The following is a 19,580-nucleotide window of genomic DNA, read 5'->3' as shown; positions in this document are numbered from 1 at the left end:
ACTGCAACGAGCCAGAAACAGAAGTAATTCTGGATAGAAGTGCATTGCTTCAGTCATTTCCCCTTGTCTGTGCAATTTTCTCCATTATTCACATTACAGTGATAAAGGGATGCCAGCAGTTTTTCTTACACAGACCTGTAGGACACAAGAAAGCATCCAACAAGCAAAAACACGCAGACACGCTCTGGCTTCATTAGACTGCTTTGCTTCAGGAAGCATTAAGAGTTCATTTTGCTTTAGCACTGCACCAGCATGGTGAGTCTGAAGAGTGTTAGAAGGATCAGCTTTGCTATGGAGGAGTCACCCACACTGTCACTATATCAGTGGGAAGAAGAAATAAGGCACTGCTTAACTGATTTAAGTAAATGAGGGGGTAAATTGAGTAAATCTCACAGCTGGGATAATTTAATGGCAGTTATGCTAGACTGAGGGAAAAAAAATACAATATAAGGATACTGGCAAGTTTTAGTGACTTGATTAAGGAAAGGGTTGTTCAAATTCATAACCGAATTGAAAGAAAAAATTAATATGGAGCAGTTAAAGGGATGGGATTTGCAGTCTCAGGGGTGGGGCTTGCTTTATTGGGCTGTACCGAGCTAATGTTCTCCTGGTTGCGTTTGACTCTCTCCATCTCTGGAGTGACCGGGGTTGGGATGCCCATCCCTAAGCCCTCTTTGTATGACACCTATGAGGTACAAGAGAATTTCCAGACAAAAACAAAACAAAAAGAAAAACCAACCAAACAAAAACCAGCATTCAGCATAGGCAAAGCAATTACATCTCACTATTCTGTGAGTTATGTTTAGCGTTAGGGTCACTTTTTCATTAATTGCACGCTTGTTCTAGAGGTAAATATTGAGGAAGTGGCTGATTATTCTGTAAACATGGCTACATATCCCAGGAGATAAAGGGTTAAGATAAAGCAAACACGGAGAGGAGCACCAAATTTTTTTTTCATAGCTTATAAAGGTTTTGGTTCTTAAAAAGAAATGCATGTAAAGTCGTAAATCACTCCAAAAAGTTAAAGCACAAAAAAAGGTGGAAGAATTGAGTTAAAAATATTGCCAGAGAGAAGAAAGGAGTGGGGTGAGGTGAGATTTTAAATCATTGAAGAAAAAAGGAGTACGTGTTAGGATGTTACACAAAAATGATTTATCTTTTTCTTAAATACCGAGCTAATGTGTTCTTGATTGCGTCTGACTCTCTCTATTTCTGGAGTTACAGGTGTTGGGATACCTGTCCCCACCTCCTCTTTGTACAAGACCTGCAGAATACAAGCACCCAGAAAGATGAGATGTGTCCCTTCCCCAGTATCGACACAAAACCTGCAGAGGCACTTTACCTGGTCAGCAGATAAACACAATCTGGGACATAAACATGCACAACATTTCTTTTACTGAGTGTGGATTTAAGCAAAGTACCTGATGTCCACATTTAGGAGCCTCAAGACACTGAAGTCAGTGGATTACTTCACTCTAATAGGACACACATTTGATTACTCTGCTGCTAATCTAAATAAAATAAAGGTAGTCTTTGCTTTTCATCTTAGTTTAGGAATTGTAACAGTACTACTTCTCAGGCAGTGAACATTTTGAGAGCTTTGTTTGTTAGCAAACAGCTGCACTTAGTTGTGTAATCCACTTCATTTTAATATCTACCTTCAGAAAATCAGCATTTTGTTTCAGGTGAGAAACACCACTGAGCCTTAGTGCTCATGTTTCCCTATTTCACAGAATGATAGACCTGGGCTGCAAAGGCCCACAGTGCTCATCCAGTTCCAACCCCCTGCTGTGTGCAGGGTCACCAACCAGCAGCCCAGGCTGCCCAGAGCCACATCCAGCCTGGCCTTGAATGCCTGCAGGGATGGGGCATCCACAGCCTCCTTGGGCAACCTGTCCCAGTGCCTCACCAACCTCTGTGTGAAATTTATTTAATTTAATCTACAACTGTTTGACTACTGCATCTCCCGTGACACAAAATGTATAGAAGATGCTTGGTCTAAAATCTAATCATGCAGGAATACATTACAAATGCACTAACAGTATTTGAAAATTCATAAAACAATTGCAAACTGCATTTCACTACTTGCTGTCATTGAAACAAGGAAAAATAATACAAAAATAAAGGATACACAGAAAGAGAGAACAAATGATGTAACTTGAAGGTTAGAAAAACCAACTGCTATGCACTAGTGAGCTGTAAAAATCAATACTATCATAAAAAGAATAAGAGAGAAACTACTTAACATTAGGAGTAGTAAATCATAAGACATTCATCGTATGGCAGCTCCTCAACATTGTATAGCAAACATCCAAGGTACCAACAATCACAAGACTATACTCTCCCTCAATACTGTCTTGAGAGAGCAAAGTAAGGCTGCAGGAAATGATGGCTTAAAGTCAGGAGAACTGGATTTGATTATTAGAATGTACAATTAGCTACATATGGGAAGAGCAGTTTTATTTCCGTTTATAACCATTGCTAGATTCTTTGATTACAAAAAGAGACTCCAATTTACTTTTTTCTCTCTAGCTGCTCCATTATTTTTTTTGGAACAATAAGAACTCCTCTGTGTACTTTTTTTATTTCATTTCTGTGGTCACAGAAATTATGCAGGGAAGTGATTTAACTGTAACGATTGCTGCAAAATTCAACTTCCTGCTGCAGAAGATAAAGATTTAAGGGATCTGTTCTCCTTTCAAGAACAAAAAAAAAAAAATACCCATAAACACTACCAGAGGCTGAAGACTGAGCTCTGAAAGGTTATATAGAGGTAAGTAGAAAATATTGGCCACTACCGAGCTGATGTGCTTCTGCGTCTCCTTGACACGTTTCACTTCTGGGAGATCAGGAATTGGAGTTCCTTTTCCAATACTCTCCTTGTACTTAATCTACAAAGGCACAGACATTAGAAAAAATTAGAATTTCTGTAAAAGCACAGTTGATGCGTGGTACGGGTAACAAACTGCATGAATAAAAAAGCATGGGGCACTTACACTGTACAAACTCCCTGAAATTAAATATATATATGTAAATATAAAAGTATATATAATAATCTAAAAATTTTAGCCTAATGGCCTTAAAATAGGCACCTGGATTCCCATGCAGATACATAAAGAGCATTATTCTAATTTCAAGGAGGTGGACAATTTAAAAGATCTGACTGGCTGCAACACGAGCAGAAAGCTGGTGTTCAAGCATTCCCACTGCCATTACAAGCAGCCTGCTGGGTGAGATTTCACCATGAATGGCACCCTCATAAAAAGGTTTTCTAAAACCTATTGTGAATGCCTTTGAACAGATTTAATATGGTCTGGAATTCGGTATGATTAGAATTCAGAATTTGTAAAGATCATCACATTCAACAGAGCTGAGGGGCATCATACAATATTTTAGCAATTAATCTTGATATCAGTGCTATTTTCATTTCTAATTTAGTATAACCAAAACAGGACAACAGTATCTTACGAGAACATATTCAATACAACACACATGAAACAAATGGCTGAAATGTTAGTAGCTCTTACACAAAAATCACATCCAAATTTCTTTAAAAGCATGTAAAAAAAAATCTTGAAAGAAAAGAATTACACACCATTATTCCAATATTAGAGTATTACAATGTTGTAAATATAAAAGTTTTACAAGACATGCTTTAGTAGGCTGCCCCAACTTCCTCACAAAGGATGGGTCAGAGAGGTGCACAGTGAGCTGGACTGAAGTGTGGCTGAATGAGCAGGCCCAGAACTCTTTGATCTATGTCATGGGGGCCAGCTGGAGATCACAGCACAAGGAGTGTGTCCCAGGGGTCCACAGTGGGGCCAGTGCTGTTTAACATTCATTGATATGAGATGGGGCTTAGAGAGCTGGGACTCTTCAGCCAGCAGGACAGACTTGGGAGGAACTAATCAACAGGTGTAAATACCTGGAAGGAAAACAAGGGAGCAACTCTTCTCAGCAGTGCCCAGTGATGGGATGAACAGTAATAGGCACAAGTTAAAAAATAGGAAATATCTGAACATAGCAAAATATTTTGTTAACTATGAGGCCGGTCAGACATCAGAGCAGGTTTCTCAGAGAGGCTGTTGGGTCCTTCTGAATATCTAAATCCTTTGAGGTATTAAAAACTCAGAGCAGTGCTGGACAACCTGCCCTAGCTGAACTCAATTGAACAAAGGGGCTGGAGTAGATGATGTCAAGAGGTGCCTTTCCACCTAAACAGTTACTTCGTTCTCTTATAAATAAAATGTGTTTGGGATGAGATTAAAAATATGACAAGTGCTTTCAGATTTTAGAAATTGATTGTAAGTAACAAATTGAATATTAATCATTAGAAAGATTAAGTCACAAGAAAAGGCAAAACTTTTAGAAAGTAACCCTCAGCTGAATGGATTATTGCCAAACCACAGTTAGCAACATTTAAAGAAGTGAGAGGGGAAAAGAATATTACTTTAAGTTGAATTAGCACCTGTAGAGTATTAAAAATCAATTGTTTTGTACCGAGCTAATTGCATCCTGGGTTCTTTTAACTCTCTGCATCTCTGGCGTCTTTTCAATAGTAGTTCCAGTTCCAATATCTTCCTTATATAAAATCTTAACATTTGGAATTGAGACAACAAGGTTAAGCATTCAAAACACAACATTGTTTCTCCAAGAGAGTGAATAAAGTTTCATGACAGTGATTTGCACACAACAGTGCAGGATGAAAGCAAACATGGAGGACCACCTGCAGTCACTGCCTTATACCTGTCTTGTTTACAATGAGTGCCATTTGTGCAAAAACAGGGCTGGTCGTTTAGATTTTAAGTCGACTATCGAAACATTTTAGGAATGAATATCTAGAACAAATACTTGTTTAGTTTGTGCTTCCAGTTCCAATTCGTTTGGGGATGTTTCACACAAATTCCTTCCACCCAGTAGGCTAATGGTACTGGTGGCAAAATGATACAGCAGACAATAGGCACTTCATGGTAACACATGACATGTGAAACATCAGGCAGGCAGTTCACTTTCCACTGAAAGAAAAAAGTTGCAATACAGCAAGAATGCACTACTTACATGGCAACAGAACAAAAGAAAGGTGGACACTGCTAAGATATCAAGCACAGGGATGATAGTTTAGCTCTATGACAGCTGAATACATGAAAAAGACTGCAATCAGAGCACTCCACAAGTGACACTAGATAAAAAGGAGTAGCTTAAATCAGCTACATCTGCTTACAAGAAAACTAACTTCTTTGGAAAAAAATCTTACATTTCAGCAGGTGCAGAACATAAGTATCTATGAGGAAGAGACTAAAATAATTACTGCATTAAACACATCACGTTAAACCCTGTGAAGGTCTTTTTCTTTGGAATGAGCATTGAAAACAGAAAAATAACTGTACCGAGCTGAAATTCTTCTGGTTTTCCTTCACACGCAGCATTTCTGGTGTATCTTGTACAACTGTCACTTTTCCTTTACTGTTCTGTAGGTCCCACTGATACTGAAGCTGTTGAAAAAGTTGTTGTAAAAGTTGTAGTAAGAGGTCACACGTTGACTTTATGCCATAAAAATTTACTCACAGAGCTTTCTTTGAAGCTAAGAAAAATATGTGCAAGTACACCTTTTAAGGTGTTCGTTTTAACATCACCATTAGTGATATTAAGACATACAGTTATAACTACTCTGATTTAAACTTGTAACAGGAGATCAACCACCTTCATCAAAAATCTTGAAAGGTGCCACACTGGGCACCTTTCTCAACAATTAAAGTATTCAAGCCACCAGAAGGAGAAATTGTCCATGTTCCTGACCATACAGCCATGCATTTATTTCCATCTAACAACTTCTGTAACTGTAATTCTTTATTATCAGCAAAAGAACTGTCAAAACACAGCAGAAAGAAGTTTTGTTCCAAGGAAGTCAGAGACTCATTTTGTTCCTCTGTGTGAGTGGGCTGCTGTATACAATGGGGAGCTCCTGGATGGGGATCACTGAGAATGTCAAGGTAGACCAGGAGGGATTCAAGTGTGGTATTTGGACCTTATGAAGTGACAAAAAAAGCTGTACATTTTTTTATTATTGTTTGACAGTAACAATATTTATTTTGTGCACACGTACCGTGCTGAAGTTCTTTTGATTCTCACGGACTCTCTGCATTTCTGGGGTGTCTGCTACAGGCACATAGTATGGCATGGTCCTTTCTGCCTCCTCCTTGTACTTTTTCTGATACAAAATACAAAACGTATGCTATTAGTACAAAAGAACTAATGAACAGCCTGTCTCTACTTACTGTTGCATAATGCCCATCTCTACGGAAATCTGTGTACTTCTGTTTCAGATTACACCTCTGTGTGGGATTCATTTGAAAGTTATTAAGGGATAGAAAAATGCAGCTACGTTTACTTAAAACAAAAAATAGCTTTGGGACTGCAAAACCAATAGAAATTATTGTTCCACTTCAGACAGCATTAAAATAAATTAATTTCAATATTTAATTGCCACCGTTCTACCACTGTCTGCTTTTCTGGTGTATCTCCTGAACACTGTGACAGGAGGTTATTTAGGTGCTCCTAAATACTATCCACTCAAGATTCCCACATGAGCAGTGATTGAATATCCCTTCACTCAAGATACCTGGCTTGAAAGGTTTTTGACTTGCTGGGCATGAATGATCTCTGGAGTATCAACAACACTGGTGTAGTTGGCCTTCTCCATTTCTGCCAACTGTTTGTATTTGATCTGTCAAGAAAAGCTCACATTTAGATGCATTCATCATATCTTTGCAGTGACTTGCATTCAAATAAACAAACACACACTAATTTTTTCCTTTAAAGACAGACAGCAGATGTGATAAATGAGTCATACACACAGACCTGGCTAGCAATGTCAGTGGCATTCTTTGCTCTCACAAAATCAGGTGTTTCCAAAGCCAGTTCTGATAGACCTTTACCTCTGATTTCTAATTCCAAGGCTTTTTTGTACTCTTTCTGCAGATGAAGACAATAAACAGATATTTTATTGATGTGAATGCAATTTCAGGTATTTTCATGATCATGCCTCTAAACAGGACTACAACTTATATAAGCTTAGAATTAAACATACACTCTAATGGCATCATGTGTACTTTATAACTTAAATAATGAGAACAAACAGCCCAGCTGAGATCTTCCAGTAAGGTCTAAAAGATGTACTTTGTATAGATGGGTATAATTCTTATCTCTTTATGCCAATTCTGCCAAATCTTACTGAGTATGTCTGCAATGTTGTGTGGTTGTAAAATATCTGAATAACTCAAAAACATGCTTGCTCTAAGTACCAAAATGCTGTTGTCAATCAAGCATGCTCATCTTAAGGGTATATTAAATTAACACTAAAATGTTACTTTTTTCAGCTTTGATCTGATGATATCAAAACCCTTAAAGTATGACCTAACTTTATCCTATGAAAACAGTCACTATTCAGTGTTTATTGTAACAGTCCACCTTGTAAATAAATTGGGTGAAGTTTGCATTTCATTCTCTGGTGGCCACTTCTCTCCACTGGGCTGGGGAAGAGTCCTCCAGTCCTGGAGCAGTCAACAGCTGGCTGCTCTGAGTTTGGCCTGAGCAGGTGCAACTGCCCATCAGTCTTGCTGCTGTTTTTGAGACACCCAGAAAGCATTCATCATTTAAAAGGAGCTCTTTGCTCCACTAACGTTAGTCACCATACACGTTCTATTTTACTCCTTTCTGTCCACTCAGGAGTTTGTAGGTAGTGACTACATCCTGGTGTTACGTACCTCATTCAGGATCTGAGTTGCATTCTTTGCTCTTAACATGTCTGGAGTCTCCTCCAAAACTGATAGTCCTTTACCTTTGACACCCTCCTCCAGATCCTTCCTGTATTCTTTCTGTGGAAGAAAGAAAAGCACAAAGCCAGACTACAGAAGCGTTCTACAACTCCAGCTGTATTGCAAAAATGAAAAAAAATAATAAAAAAAATCTAAAAGCTCTAAATTAAAGAAGGACTTTTGAAAACAGCAAAGAATATTTTTTAGGGTTATAAAAGAGCCACTGCAATGGAACAGAGTGTAGTTATTATTGTTCAAGATAAACTGCAAGGGCACACATGTACACACTCCACTACAGGACAGTTATGTTGAAGTATGTCAGAAAGGGACACAGTAAACATGGATACAGTTAACAAAAAAAGTTAAGTGTCCATGACAAATTAGGTCACAACACAAAATATATGAAAACATGCTTAAAGTGAATGGTTAGGAAAAAGGAAGTGGTGAAGAAAAAATACTGTTGAGAATACTTAGTGGAATTATTTAGCTTGTAAGAGGAAATAAAAACAGAGTAACTGCTACCTCGCTTGCTATTTTGGTTGCATATTTGACATGTAATAAGGATGGTGTTATCTCCAAGCCAGTAAGGTTTCTGCCCTTAATGGACTCTTCAAAGTCCCTCTTATATTCTTTCTAATGAGAATAAGAAGAAAAAAAAAGCAAAATAGCAAATACTTATTACATTATTCTTAATTACATGAAAAACTCCTGGGAGAATGGAGAAGGAGCAGCAGTTTGGTATTAATGGCACAGTGATGATCTTCAGCTGATAGCTGAATTAATCAATCTTCTTTCTGTTGAAGTCCATTAAATAGCTCATTACTTCCAATGCAGGTATGACCTGGCATTCTGTTTGTTGGTTTGTTTCCTACATATTTGTACATGCACAGAAAACATTTAATGGAGTCATTCAAACACAGGGATTAAGGGCCTGATACAAATGTTTTTTCAACATGGGTAAGCCTTCATCTGCAACAGAACAAGATAATAGTTCAAACAAACAAAAAATAACTGCCTTAGAAAATAGAACGACAGTGAAGAACACTGTGACAATGGAGACAAACAGGCAGTAAGTGGGTTTTTCAAACACAGAGTTCTCAGGTGAAAAGGATAACCAGCACATTTTCTGTGGACGATGGTAGCTGACATGCATAACATGTTCCTGTGGCAAGAGTTTAAGTGAAGTGTATTTCACTCAAAGATTTCCCTAAGCTCAATTCACTGACAGCTTCTTGATGAAAAACTACAGAAAATATACACTTCACAGTGACACAGGAAAACAACATGATTCTTCAATAATATCCTATAATCAGTATAAAGAAACGTGACAATTTTTCAAACTATTGGCATACAGAAGACACAAATGTAACTGCAATTGTAAATCAATGTGAAAGTTTAACTATATATAAAAAAATAGATGTTAAACTTTCTTTAGCCTGTAAGAATTCATTTTAATCTTACCTCACTCTGCATGAGCTGAGATTCCTTTGCAGTTAGGTATGTTGGAGTTTCAAAGTCCAGCATAGGTTTACCTTTTTCCTTCTCATACTTTTCTTTGTATTTCACCTAAGAAGAAAGGAAAACAGTTACCCTTCAAAATAATCAAATAACTTAATTCTTCAGCTACTATATGCCTACTGTGATCAACTGATCTCTTGTAAAAAATGAACTTCTGACACCGATCATCATCCTGAAATACATATTATTGACCTTAAAATGTAAAATCAAAGGTCAGCCTTGCAGCTCAGTGTGTATGGCATAAAATTCTAGTGACACGTTTCCTGTTGCAGAGAATAATCAGCGTCAGCTCTGATTTCAAGAAATAACTGATGACAAGAAGGAAGACAGGAACTGTACAGATCTAACCTGAAAGCACTCAAACTGCTCCTGATGATGGTTGAGTTCAGCCATGTTAATAAATTGCTTCAGTGTTAGTGGGAGGGCTTGAGAAGATACAGCTCAGCATCTTCTTCCCTAAGTCTGTGCATTTTGTATCCAGTGAGTAAACTGTCCCCACAGTTAATATATTTCTGCTTTATCCTGTCTTTAGTGTGTCAGATTTTCAAACTGCTGCAGGAGGCAATGCTCTGTCCTTGGCTCAATCTCACACTAGAGCTTCCACTACATTTGGACTAGGTTAAAAACTGATGAACAGTCATTTTCTTGTAGTCGTCTACTGTGTAATTTTTACAGTTCTGTGCCATTTTTCTGCAGCAGAACATAATCTACAGCCCTTCATGTTCTAGTAGTAACTTCTCTCTTGCTTTAGGCCCAATAAATACCCGAAATGAGGAGGACTAAAAGACCAAACCTGAGGATAAATGTCCTCGTTTGAGGAAAAGAAGTGTCAACAGACATACTTAAGAGCAGCAGTAGGTATTGTTTTCACTAAAGGAATTATGCATGCAGAAAAAGAATGGCAGAGTTCTCCTTTGTATCACTTGAGACTAGAATGGACAGAGCAATTGAAATTTGTATTTTTTTTTTCAATTCCCAGTTTCTGAGATTATCAGGTCTATTTTTGTATAGATGAAATCCCCTTCATAAAAGTATCATGCTGAGTATAACACAGTAATTATATTACTGTGTAACACCATCCAGATACAACATGAATAAGTAAATAGGAAATTTACTCTAAAATGAAGAACTCCTGGACGTTTTGTACGTGTTCTACACTTACAAATGTACAAATATTTCTCGTTGGCTTTAGTCCTTTCAAGCATGCAGCGTTCAAAAAGCAGATTGGCACATAAATTTCTATGCATCAGAGAACTTGCTAGGATGGTTTCAGTGATGGAGACTTCAGAACTCAATGAGTATGGTTAATGAGAAACACGTGACCAACTTACGTGGCTCTGCAGTTCTGATGCCTCCCTTAGATGAACCTGCTCAAGATTATCTGGCACCATATGGTAGTGACCCTTACTCTTCTCATATTGCTTCTTGTACTGGTACTGAAGGGAAGGTGTCAAAAATCATCTCAATTAAAAAAAAAAAAATCCCTCAGCAAATCTACTTCTTAGGTCCAATCAAAGCAACACTTCAATGGAAGATCAAAGAGAAATTAGAAATACAAAAAGCAAAACAAAAACAAGAAGTTTAACTCTCAGTAACAAATCATTTTTAAAGACATGAGTTGTCTTTTTTGATCATTTTGATTGCAGCAAAATTTTTTCAAAACCAGGAATGAAAAAAAGGAAGACAAAAAGTAAACAAAAAAAAAAAAAGAAAGGAAACACAGTGGATACATAAAAGACTGTGCCAGGCAGCAATGATTTTCATATTTCCTCAATAAAACTTTCAAGTATTTTGTTAGAAGTAATTCTGTACCTCTACAGTAGGAGGATGTTAAACATAAAAATGAAATGAAAAAGCAGAAGAAAAAAAGTTTTAAATATAATAAGCAATAAAGAAAAAATAAAAAAGAAAGAAGAAAATAGTATTTGTTAGTGTGATGAGATCAGTTAAAATGTAATAAAGAAGGAATCCACTGAAAATGATTAGTGGATTTAAAATACTAGCAGTTCTACAGCTAATAATGATTTCACTTCCAGAGAACAAATGTGAGAAAGTTGCTAGTTCACCAGGAAACAACTGTTAGAAAGTAGAGAAGAGATCACTACCAGGTGATGGCCAATGAACTACAGCAAAGGGGAGTAATCATTAAAGAAATAATTAGCAGAGATCAGTTCAGGCTGGAATCAGTAGGAGTGGAAAAGTCAAATGGATGTGGGGTTAGTTAATGAGCTTACAGCACTGGCGAGTTGGCTTGTATTCAAGACATGGTTCATGATCAGCGACTCAGACATGTCTGTGACAGGCTTATGAAGTTTCTTGAGATCTGCTTTGTATTTCACCTGTGGATATGAAAGGATAAACGACATCAGTGAAGATGGAGGAAGCCTTTCCCACAGAAAAATTGAAACTTTTAGTGGAAATGTGTAAGTGAGCATACCTCACTAGCAATGTTGTGAGCATCTTTCATGGTCTTGTAGATTTTAGCCTCCTTTAAATCATACTTTGGCTTTTTACCCTTCTCTTTGGAAAAGTTCTCCTTGTATTTCACCTAAATGTAAAAACAACAAGATATTACATCTGTTCTCAAGTATTCACCTTGGCTGTGGAAGGCAAACAGACCGTAGTACAATTCTGACTGTAAGCAGAATAACAAAAATGCAGTAACTTGAAGGCATCCATTGGAGTAAAGGGTATTTAAAGATCATCTAATATGGAAAGAAAATCTACACTTGCATTTGGGAAATATCACTTCCAATCAATGGACATGTAACATCTCCTCATGGTAAAAACAGTTACAAACATAGACAAGAGATGTGTAGACAAGAGATGTGTTGACAAGATATGGACAAGTTCTGATCCTCTGTGAGATGAAGAATTTCTCATTCAGTGGCAACTGTGCACACATGTAAGACGTTTCACAAAGAGACAAAAACTGACAAAGCACGAAGAGTACTGAAAATAAGCTTTTAACATATTTCTTGGAGAAACACGAGCTTTTAAAACAACCTCAGGACACACCACCACATATTGTGTTTGTAGAAAACAGAGACAGATGATAATGATCACATACACAGGATTCTAGGAGTTAGACTGGATAAGGGGCTTAGTAATTAACACTTCCAGATTAATATCAGCAAGGTAAACTGGATCAATGTAAGCTATAGTGTTTCAGCAAACCCAGGCTGGAGGCCCATATGCCAGGGTGATAACAAATAGGAGTTTGGCTAATGACTTCGATGAGGACATCTTCATTCACCTCGACTCCTCCATCCCTGCTGTTAAAGGGAGACTCCTCACTATTTCTTGCATATCTGCAAGAGGTTGTTGCATCAGGAATGGCTTTGCTTTAGTATATCTATTTACTGCCAAAGATTCACAAAATTGTTTCTGAGGAGTTATAGAAGACTGTAAGAAAAAAACACCTCAAAGAATTCATGAGTGGCCTGCTTGAATGCAGAATAAAATCACTTTGTATAATCATATTTCACATTTCTGAACTCACTGGTGTATTCCTGCCTACCCATCGCCATGCAGTTCATGCTCCATAATGCCACTGCTCTCTTGCTTTGCAAAACATGCCAGCATTCAGGTAAAGCACACAGTGAAACAGGTAAATCTACAAATTATGGAGCTGCTGTAAGAGAACAATACCCAATGTTTTTGACATAAAAAGAATCAGTATTAGTTCTGACCTCACAAAGTGGAAATATGCAAGCATACAAGAATCTGTTAAGTTACGAAAGCAACGTATGTTGAAGACCAAACCATCATGCTAAAGAGTTCACTGCTTTTAAGTCCAGAAATATTGCTGGAAGAGCTATACAAAACTGAAAGCAAGCATGCCTGACAGCTGAAATACAACCCAAAAAAAAGATAAGTGGATAAACAAGCTGCTTTACGATGAAGCTTCACAAAGATGACACCATGTTTCGTAAAGAATAAATTCATGAGAAGAAATGCCCAAGAGAAAAACAAAGTGAAAGATGATGCCAGTTGGTATTTGCCTCCTTACCACCTCTAAAATAGCTGATTTGCTCTCAAGACCAAAATCTCATAAAAGCGAGTTTATAAGATGAAGAGGAGAGCTCCCCTCTTGGGAAAAGAGGAGGAGCTCATTATCATTGAATGGAAACAAACATCATTTCTTCTTTTCCTTGTAGAGCAGTTGTTCCAGACGTTAAGAGTCCTCAGTAGTACCAAAATGATTCTTGCTTTCCCCAACAAGCAGGGTGGCTGTCATTAAAGCATGCAACACTTACATGCAGTAATTGTGGCTAGATACAGAAAAAAACCCATAATCCTCCTTTTTCATTTGCAAGTGCAAATGCCAAACAAAAATGGCACGATCTGCCTGCTGCACTTCAGAACTGCCATGCAGCCATAGGCGTTCTGTTTTCCAAAGCTTTTGAGACAGCAAGAAAGAAGAAAATATTTGCCCTCACATCACTACAACGTACACTTCTCAGAGACCCTAGGGCTTATTTAATCATACACCATTATGCCATTCCAGAACAATGTAAACAGAGTAGTTTCAGTAAAAGTATGAAAAAAATTATTAAAAAAAAAATGAATGTGAATATTCTGCATGTGGAATGGCTTTTCACTTGAAATAACCACAGCATTGCTCGGGTTTGGCATAAACATTTCTGTTTTTCATACAGCCTTGGAAAAACCAGCTCAAGCTCATATTGCTGCTTTTAGGATTTGGGGGTGAAAGAGGTGAGCTTCCACACCGCATGAGTGCATTGGAACTTCTATTAAAAACAACAAAGTTTCAAAACCATCATCGAAGGCACAGCAGCGTTTCAAGCCTCGAGAGGTGTTTCTGGAAGAGACATTCCCCATGCACACAATTCCCATGCACAGTCTTTCCAAATGGGAAAAAAAGGCACATCTAAATATGCAGTCTCAACATTCAACACCTCTGACAGAAGAAGACCCAGCGTAACTGGTGCATCACAGATCCTTTAGCAACACGGAGTTGTAAGCACACAAGAAAGAGACAGATGCATAAAAATGGCATTCCCAGTCATGTCACTTAAAATTATCTTACATGACTACTTAGCATATTAGCTTTCTTAAACGTTCTCATCCATGGTGTATCATAAGATGCAGCTCCGTGCCCCCTCATGTGCCGCTTCAGGTATTCTGCCTACAATGCGTAGCAAGAGAGCAAGGTCAGAAATGCATTTTTTGATGCATTACATGATGAAAGCGTGAAGCAGTAAGAAAGAACCTAGTAGATCTGAGGTCCTGGTGGGAGAAAACTCACAGGAAATCATCTGCTTCAAACTAGCTGGAGAACATGACCATTGCAAAAGAGTAGACGAGCTTCTGTGAACGCAGCGTACCGACTCCAAAATGGAAGATTTAAGACACAAAATAGAAGGAAAGTGGCTGAAAGACACTGCTTGTTCATCGCATGAGGGGTGACTATGAAGAGTTAGGTAAAAGGCTGCTTCTTTTAAAGCCAGTAACCCAGAAATGAGGGGGAGGGGAGAAGAAAGCATGGCTAACGTGCCAGCCTTAGTACTGTATACAAGTGCTTCTTTTCATTTCCTTTTTCCATACAAGTTAATAATCAGCATATCTGCATCTATTTCACCCCGGAGACAAAACATGTACTACAAACTCTAGACTTTTACAAAAAAACAGCTTCTAATACCAACAACCCTTAATTTTAAACAACACTTTTCTGAAATCAATCAGTTGGCTTTTAGAGACAATGACTATCTTCAGTTTTAATCTATAGGACTTACAGACTTAGGCAACCAAACAACTAGGATCTAATAGAGTCTTATAAGAAGGCCAGTTATCGCCTTGCATACGAACTGCTTTCAGCATTTCACAGAACTCACACATTTGTGATAGTTATTCAGAAATCTGTATGTTTCTGCATTTTAACTTTCCACACGCCATCAAAATTTGAGACTGCACACTGAAGAATTATAGATATCATTTTCAAGAAGATGGAAACATACAAGGATTTTAGAGATAAGAGAATAAAATACAGAGAAATGAAATGCCCCATCTCCTCACTTCTATTAACCCTCTCTTGCTTGTACAGAAGGATTTCTTCTGCTCCCACTGAAGTTAGCAGAGTTCTAGCATCTGGACACAGTTTTGCATCAGTCCAGTTTTTGTGAAAGTGACTGGGTGCACTTTAGGAAAGTCACATACACTGAATAAATGACTACAAGAAAGTGGTGAATCTGACAGCAAGCAGAATCAGACTCTCAATTCAGTGTTTGTTTAACCTCACACTGGGATGTACCTTATACTTTAAGGTGTTCCTTTAAAAATATTCCCTTATTATTTAATCTAGAAATAATTCTAGTCAAAATATTATTCTAGAAGTTAATGTTATGTTTCTTCCCTTGGTGTTTCCAACTTTCACAGCTTTGTGTTATTACCTGACTGGTTAGCTTGGACACTTCCTTTGCCAGCTCAATATCTGGTCGTCCCAGCATGGTTACACCAAGGCCAGCTTCTCCACGCTTTTTATATTCAATCTAACAAAGAAAAAACATTTATGTATATCTTAGTACTAATGAAACGCTCTTTTGATTGTTCTATAATATTGTTTTAATAGTAAAATTTGTGCTATAAAAACTGTAAAGAAGATTTTAAAAAAACCACTCACATCACTAATTAACTTAGCAGCCTGAGTTGCTTTCTTAATATCTGGGCGATCTGCAATAGGTGTGTAGTGGAGCTTTGACTTGGCATCTTTCTTGTATTCAACCTAATCCATGATGACAGACAAAGGAAAAAAAGATTACTGAGTTTGTTCATGAGGAAATTACCTAATAATGATAATGTAGTGTTGCTGGGAAAGCATATGGGATTTTTTTTTAAATGATTTTACAAAGAATCGATTTGGGAATCTGTTTTTGCACGTGGTCAAATTGCACAAGAAACAAGCATACACAATTCTGTCTATATTTGAAGGAATAAGTTATTTACATGCTTTGTGTAAGATTACTTCACATTATAAACGATAAACATGATTTTCAAAGACATTCTTTATTTAAGTGCAATTTTACATCTGTAGAAATTTGCAGCTTTGTCCTTCAGAATTATACCTGGATGTGGAGGTTGGGAGAAACCCAGCAGTGAGTGAATTTTTGTCAGGTGACTTTAATTTCCTTACACAAACCAGTTAATTCATGAAAACACAAAACAAACTTACTGTACTCTGTTTTTTAGCAACTTCCATGGCATGTTTCACTTCAGGAGGCTCCAGCATGATGGAGTAATTAGACTTGCCTTTCTCCTTCACAAATTTCTTTTTATAGTTTGTCTACGAAGAACAAAAAAGGCTATGAGTGATTTTTTTCTTTATTTCACAGGGAGGTAAATGCTACTGAAGCTTACAAACAAGTTCACTGAAGCTGTTAAGACAGATAAAATGCAGTGTCTTAAGCCTCGAATATTAAGGCTGCTGTGTATTTGTCATAATCTACATTTCACATTCCATAAGCTGGCTATTTGGAGGATCTTAGTTTAAACTGTGTTCTATTTAAAAATGAAACCTGAATTAAGGACACTCACCCATTTGCACTCAAGTCTGTCTCTTTTCTCCAGAGTATTTCAACAATATTCCAATTGTTCCCACAATTCCAAATTGTAACAGTTTATCTTTGCTGAATCCTTGCCCATTTTATGATAAGACTCAAACATGAAACACTCTCATCAATTACAGGCACCAGCTATCAATCTCACAGCAAATTAATACTGCAGAAGTTACTTACATCACTGACGTTCTTGGTCACCTCTTTCACATGAGCAGTGTCTCTTGTCTCAGGTAAGGTTGTGTAAGACCCACGAGGTAGCTGTTTCTTGCTGTGTTCTTTGTATTTGTTCTGAAAGCATAGGAGAAAAATAGTTAAAAAAAACCCAACACACACACACTGACCCAATATTTAAAGGATATACACAAACATGAATAAATAACTTTCAGATGTGTTACCTCAGATACCAGAGAGCTGACATTCTTAGCCAGGAGGATCTGAGGTGTATCTGGAACAACCAGGCATGTTCCTCGAGCTTTGTTGTGCTTCTCTTTGTATTTTATCTAGAAAGGAGAAAAGATATCATTTTAAGCATTGTTTTGTGATGATTTCAAAAGAGACTGCTGTTGTTCTCACTGCTTTATAGTGCAAAAGGTGCAGATCTTTTTATATTTTGATGTTTTCCAAGACAAATTTGTTCCAGGGCTCCATACTCGTATAGCTCTCAACTGGAATATCACTAATATGTGAAATATATTAATTCAATACATTCTTAAAGATATACTGCATTAAGGACAGGTTAGGTTTTTGGTTTTGTTTTGTTTACTCCAGGCAACATTTTCATTTCAATAAGGCTAATCTATAGATAAGAAAAGCTCCAGCGTGTTCAGGCAACGTTAAAATTTAAATATTTAATTGCAAAGACCATCTATTTGTCCAGTGACATTTACAAGATCAAATTTATTCAGGTTTTGCCAGTTTGTCATTAAAATAAATAAACTAAACGAGAACAACTTTTCAAATCATAGAATCATAGAATGGCCTGGGTTGCAAAGGCCCACAGTGCTCACCACTTCCAACCCCCTGCTGTGTGCAGGGTCACCAACCAGCAGCCCAGGCTGCCCAGAGCCACATCCAGCCTGGCCTTGAATGCCTGCAGGGATGGGGCATCCACAGCCTCCTTGGGCAACCTGTTCCAGTGCTTCACTTCATTCTTAATCCAAACAGCCAACAAAGTAGCTTTTGTAGTAAGTTCAAGAAGAATAAAGAAGTGAATGCTCAAGTACTTACATCACTTGCCAAGATGGCATTGTTTAAAGCCAACACTGTGTTCTTATCATCTGTGACAGAGAGTTTGCATCCCTTCAGGAATTCTCGGTCCAGTTTGTATTCATACTGCAGAAATCAACAACAAGATTAGGAAAAAAGAAAAAGAATCCCAGATCTACTACAATTTTTAATTGTAAAAAGGAAAAAAGAGGGGAAAGGGAATATTCAGGTTGTTCAGACTTTCTTACATCACTCTGCTGCAGAGATGACTTGGCTGCTTGGACAAAGTCAGGCCTATCAGCAATCCAGTGCCAATGAGCCTTGGCTGCTTCATATTTCTTCTTATAATCCAGCTGTTCACAGGCAAACATGAAGAAGAAACAAAAATTTAATGCTGTGTACTTGACAGATGAAATTCATATAAATGCTAATTCTCTTTCAGTTTGGATAAGTAAAAGATGTAAGAAATTACATGCAGATCAGATTAGGGTTTGAATTATGTACAATCCCAGAGAAATCCATTTACTCTAGTTAATCAACTGCTGGGTCAATAAAGTTACATGAATGACTGAAATGATGTTTTAACTTTGAGGTAGGTGAGTGCTTTCAGTTCTTTGCTTACTGCAGTGGATGTTGGACCACCAATAATTAAAAACAAATGAGAACTTCTCATTAAGCTTTCACTCCATCCACAAGAACATTACCACAGTTTTTTTCAAAAAAGGGCAAAGCTAGAACAATAGTAGGCATGGGACATACAAGAAATCTCAGATGATCTCAAGAACTTGCAAGAATGAGTACTTTAGTATGAAATACATTAACATATATTTAATTCAAGCAGCATAAAAACTAAAAATCATGTCGAAGCACAAAGAATTTCGATAGAATTTAAAATAATTTCCCCTGGTCACCATTGCTGGTCTCAGCCACTGTGCATAACAGAAGTATAGTACTGATCAAACTGAACTCACATTGCTGTTCAGCTTGTAAGCATGCCTTGGAGTCTTAATATGAACTGAATCTGCTACAACATTGCAGTGGGATTTATTCCTCTCATACATTTCTTTGTATTTCAGCTAAAGAAAGAAAACATAAAAAACATTTACAAAGTTAATAAAACAAAATCTAGCAGCTTCAATAAAAAAAGCAGCAAAACATTAAAACCACAATATTAAAAATTGCTCCTGTAAAGATAAAATCTTCACAGAAAGAAGAAATTTCATCAGTACAACATAGTATCAACTGTCTGCTGGAAAGAAGGGCCCTCATCAAGGAGTGTATAAAACAGCAGGCAGAACTCACCATGGAGTAGACAAACAAAATCCACACGTGAATGGTAATTCTGTCTGCTTCTACTTTCCTGCACTCAACAGAAATGCTTTAAAGAAGCCTATCTTCTGATGGGCACACTCAATGTCTTCCAAAAATCCCTTTACAGATTCTGAAATGTAGCCCTTATTTTGGA

The 19,580-nt window shown here is 37.4% G+C and overlaps 1 protein-coding gene across 1 annotated transcript in view; it reads right to left on the bottom strand.

Moving 5' to 3' along the window:
- Positions 1-19,580, bottom strand: part of NEB (nebulin) — a 121,529-nt gene that overhangs the window by 14,584 nt on the left and 87,365 nt on the right. Inside the window, exons 115-137 of the mRNA XM_090143472.1 lie at positions 19,087-19,191; positions 18,364-18,468; positions 18,137-18,241; positions 17,305-17,409; positions 17,087-17,197; positions 16,525-16,635; positions 15,976-16,077; positions 15,746-15,844; positions 14,386-14,484; positions 11,770-11,880; positions 11,567-11,671; positions 10,664-10,768; positions 9,276-9,380; positions 8,337-8,447; positions 7,764-7,874; positions 6,859-6,972; positions 6,620-6,724; positions 6,104-6,208; positions 5,388-5,492; positions 4,501-4,593; positions 2,799-2,891; positions 1,172-1,264; positions 593-685 (exon numbers count right to left, since the gene is read on the bottom strand). Of these exons, the coding sequence (XP_089999598.1) occupies positions 593-685; positions 1,172-1,264; positions 2,799-2,891; positions 4,501-4,593; positions 5,388-5,492; positions 6,104-6,208; positions 6,620-6,724; positions 6,859-6,972; positions 7,764-7,874; positions 8,337-8,447; positions 9,276-9,380; positions 10,664-10,768; positions 11,567-11,671; positions 11,770-11,880; positions 14,386-14,484; positions 15,746-15,844; positions 15,976-16,077; positions 16,525-16,635; positions 17,087-17,197; positions 17,305-17,409; positions 18,137-18,241; positions 18,364-18,468; positions 19,087-19,191 (2,391 nt within the window). The remainder of the gene's footprint in view (positions 1-592; positions 686-1,171; positions 1,265-2,798; positions 2,892-4,500; positions 4,594-5,387; positions 5,493-6,103; positions 6,209-6,619; positions 6,725-6,858; positions 6,973-7,763; positions 7,875-8,336; positions 8,448-9,275; positions 9,381-10,663; positions 10,769-11,566; positions 11,672-11,769; positions 11,881-14,385; positions 14,485-15,745; positions 15,845-15,975; positions 16,078-16,524; positions 16,636-17,086; positions 17,198-17,304; positions 17,410-18,136; positions 18,242-18,363; positions 18,469-19,086; positions 19,192-19,580) is intronic.

This window comes from Phasianus colchicus, chromosome 7 (genome assembly GCF_987193195.1).
Source record: "Phasianus colchicus chromosome 7, bPhaCol1.hap1.1, whole genome shotgun sequence".
In the NCBI taxonomy this organism is placed as follows: domain Eukaryota; kingdom Metazoa; phylum Chordata; class Aves; order Galliformes; family Phasianidae; genus Phasianus; species Phasianus colchicus.
This window is presented reverse-complemented; position numbering and strand designations above follow the sequence as displayed.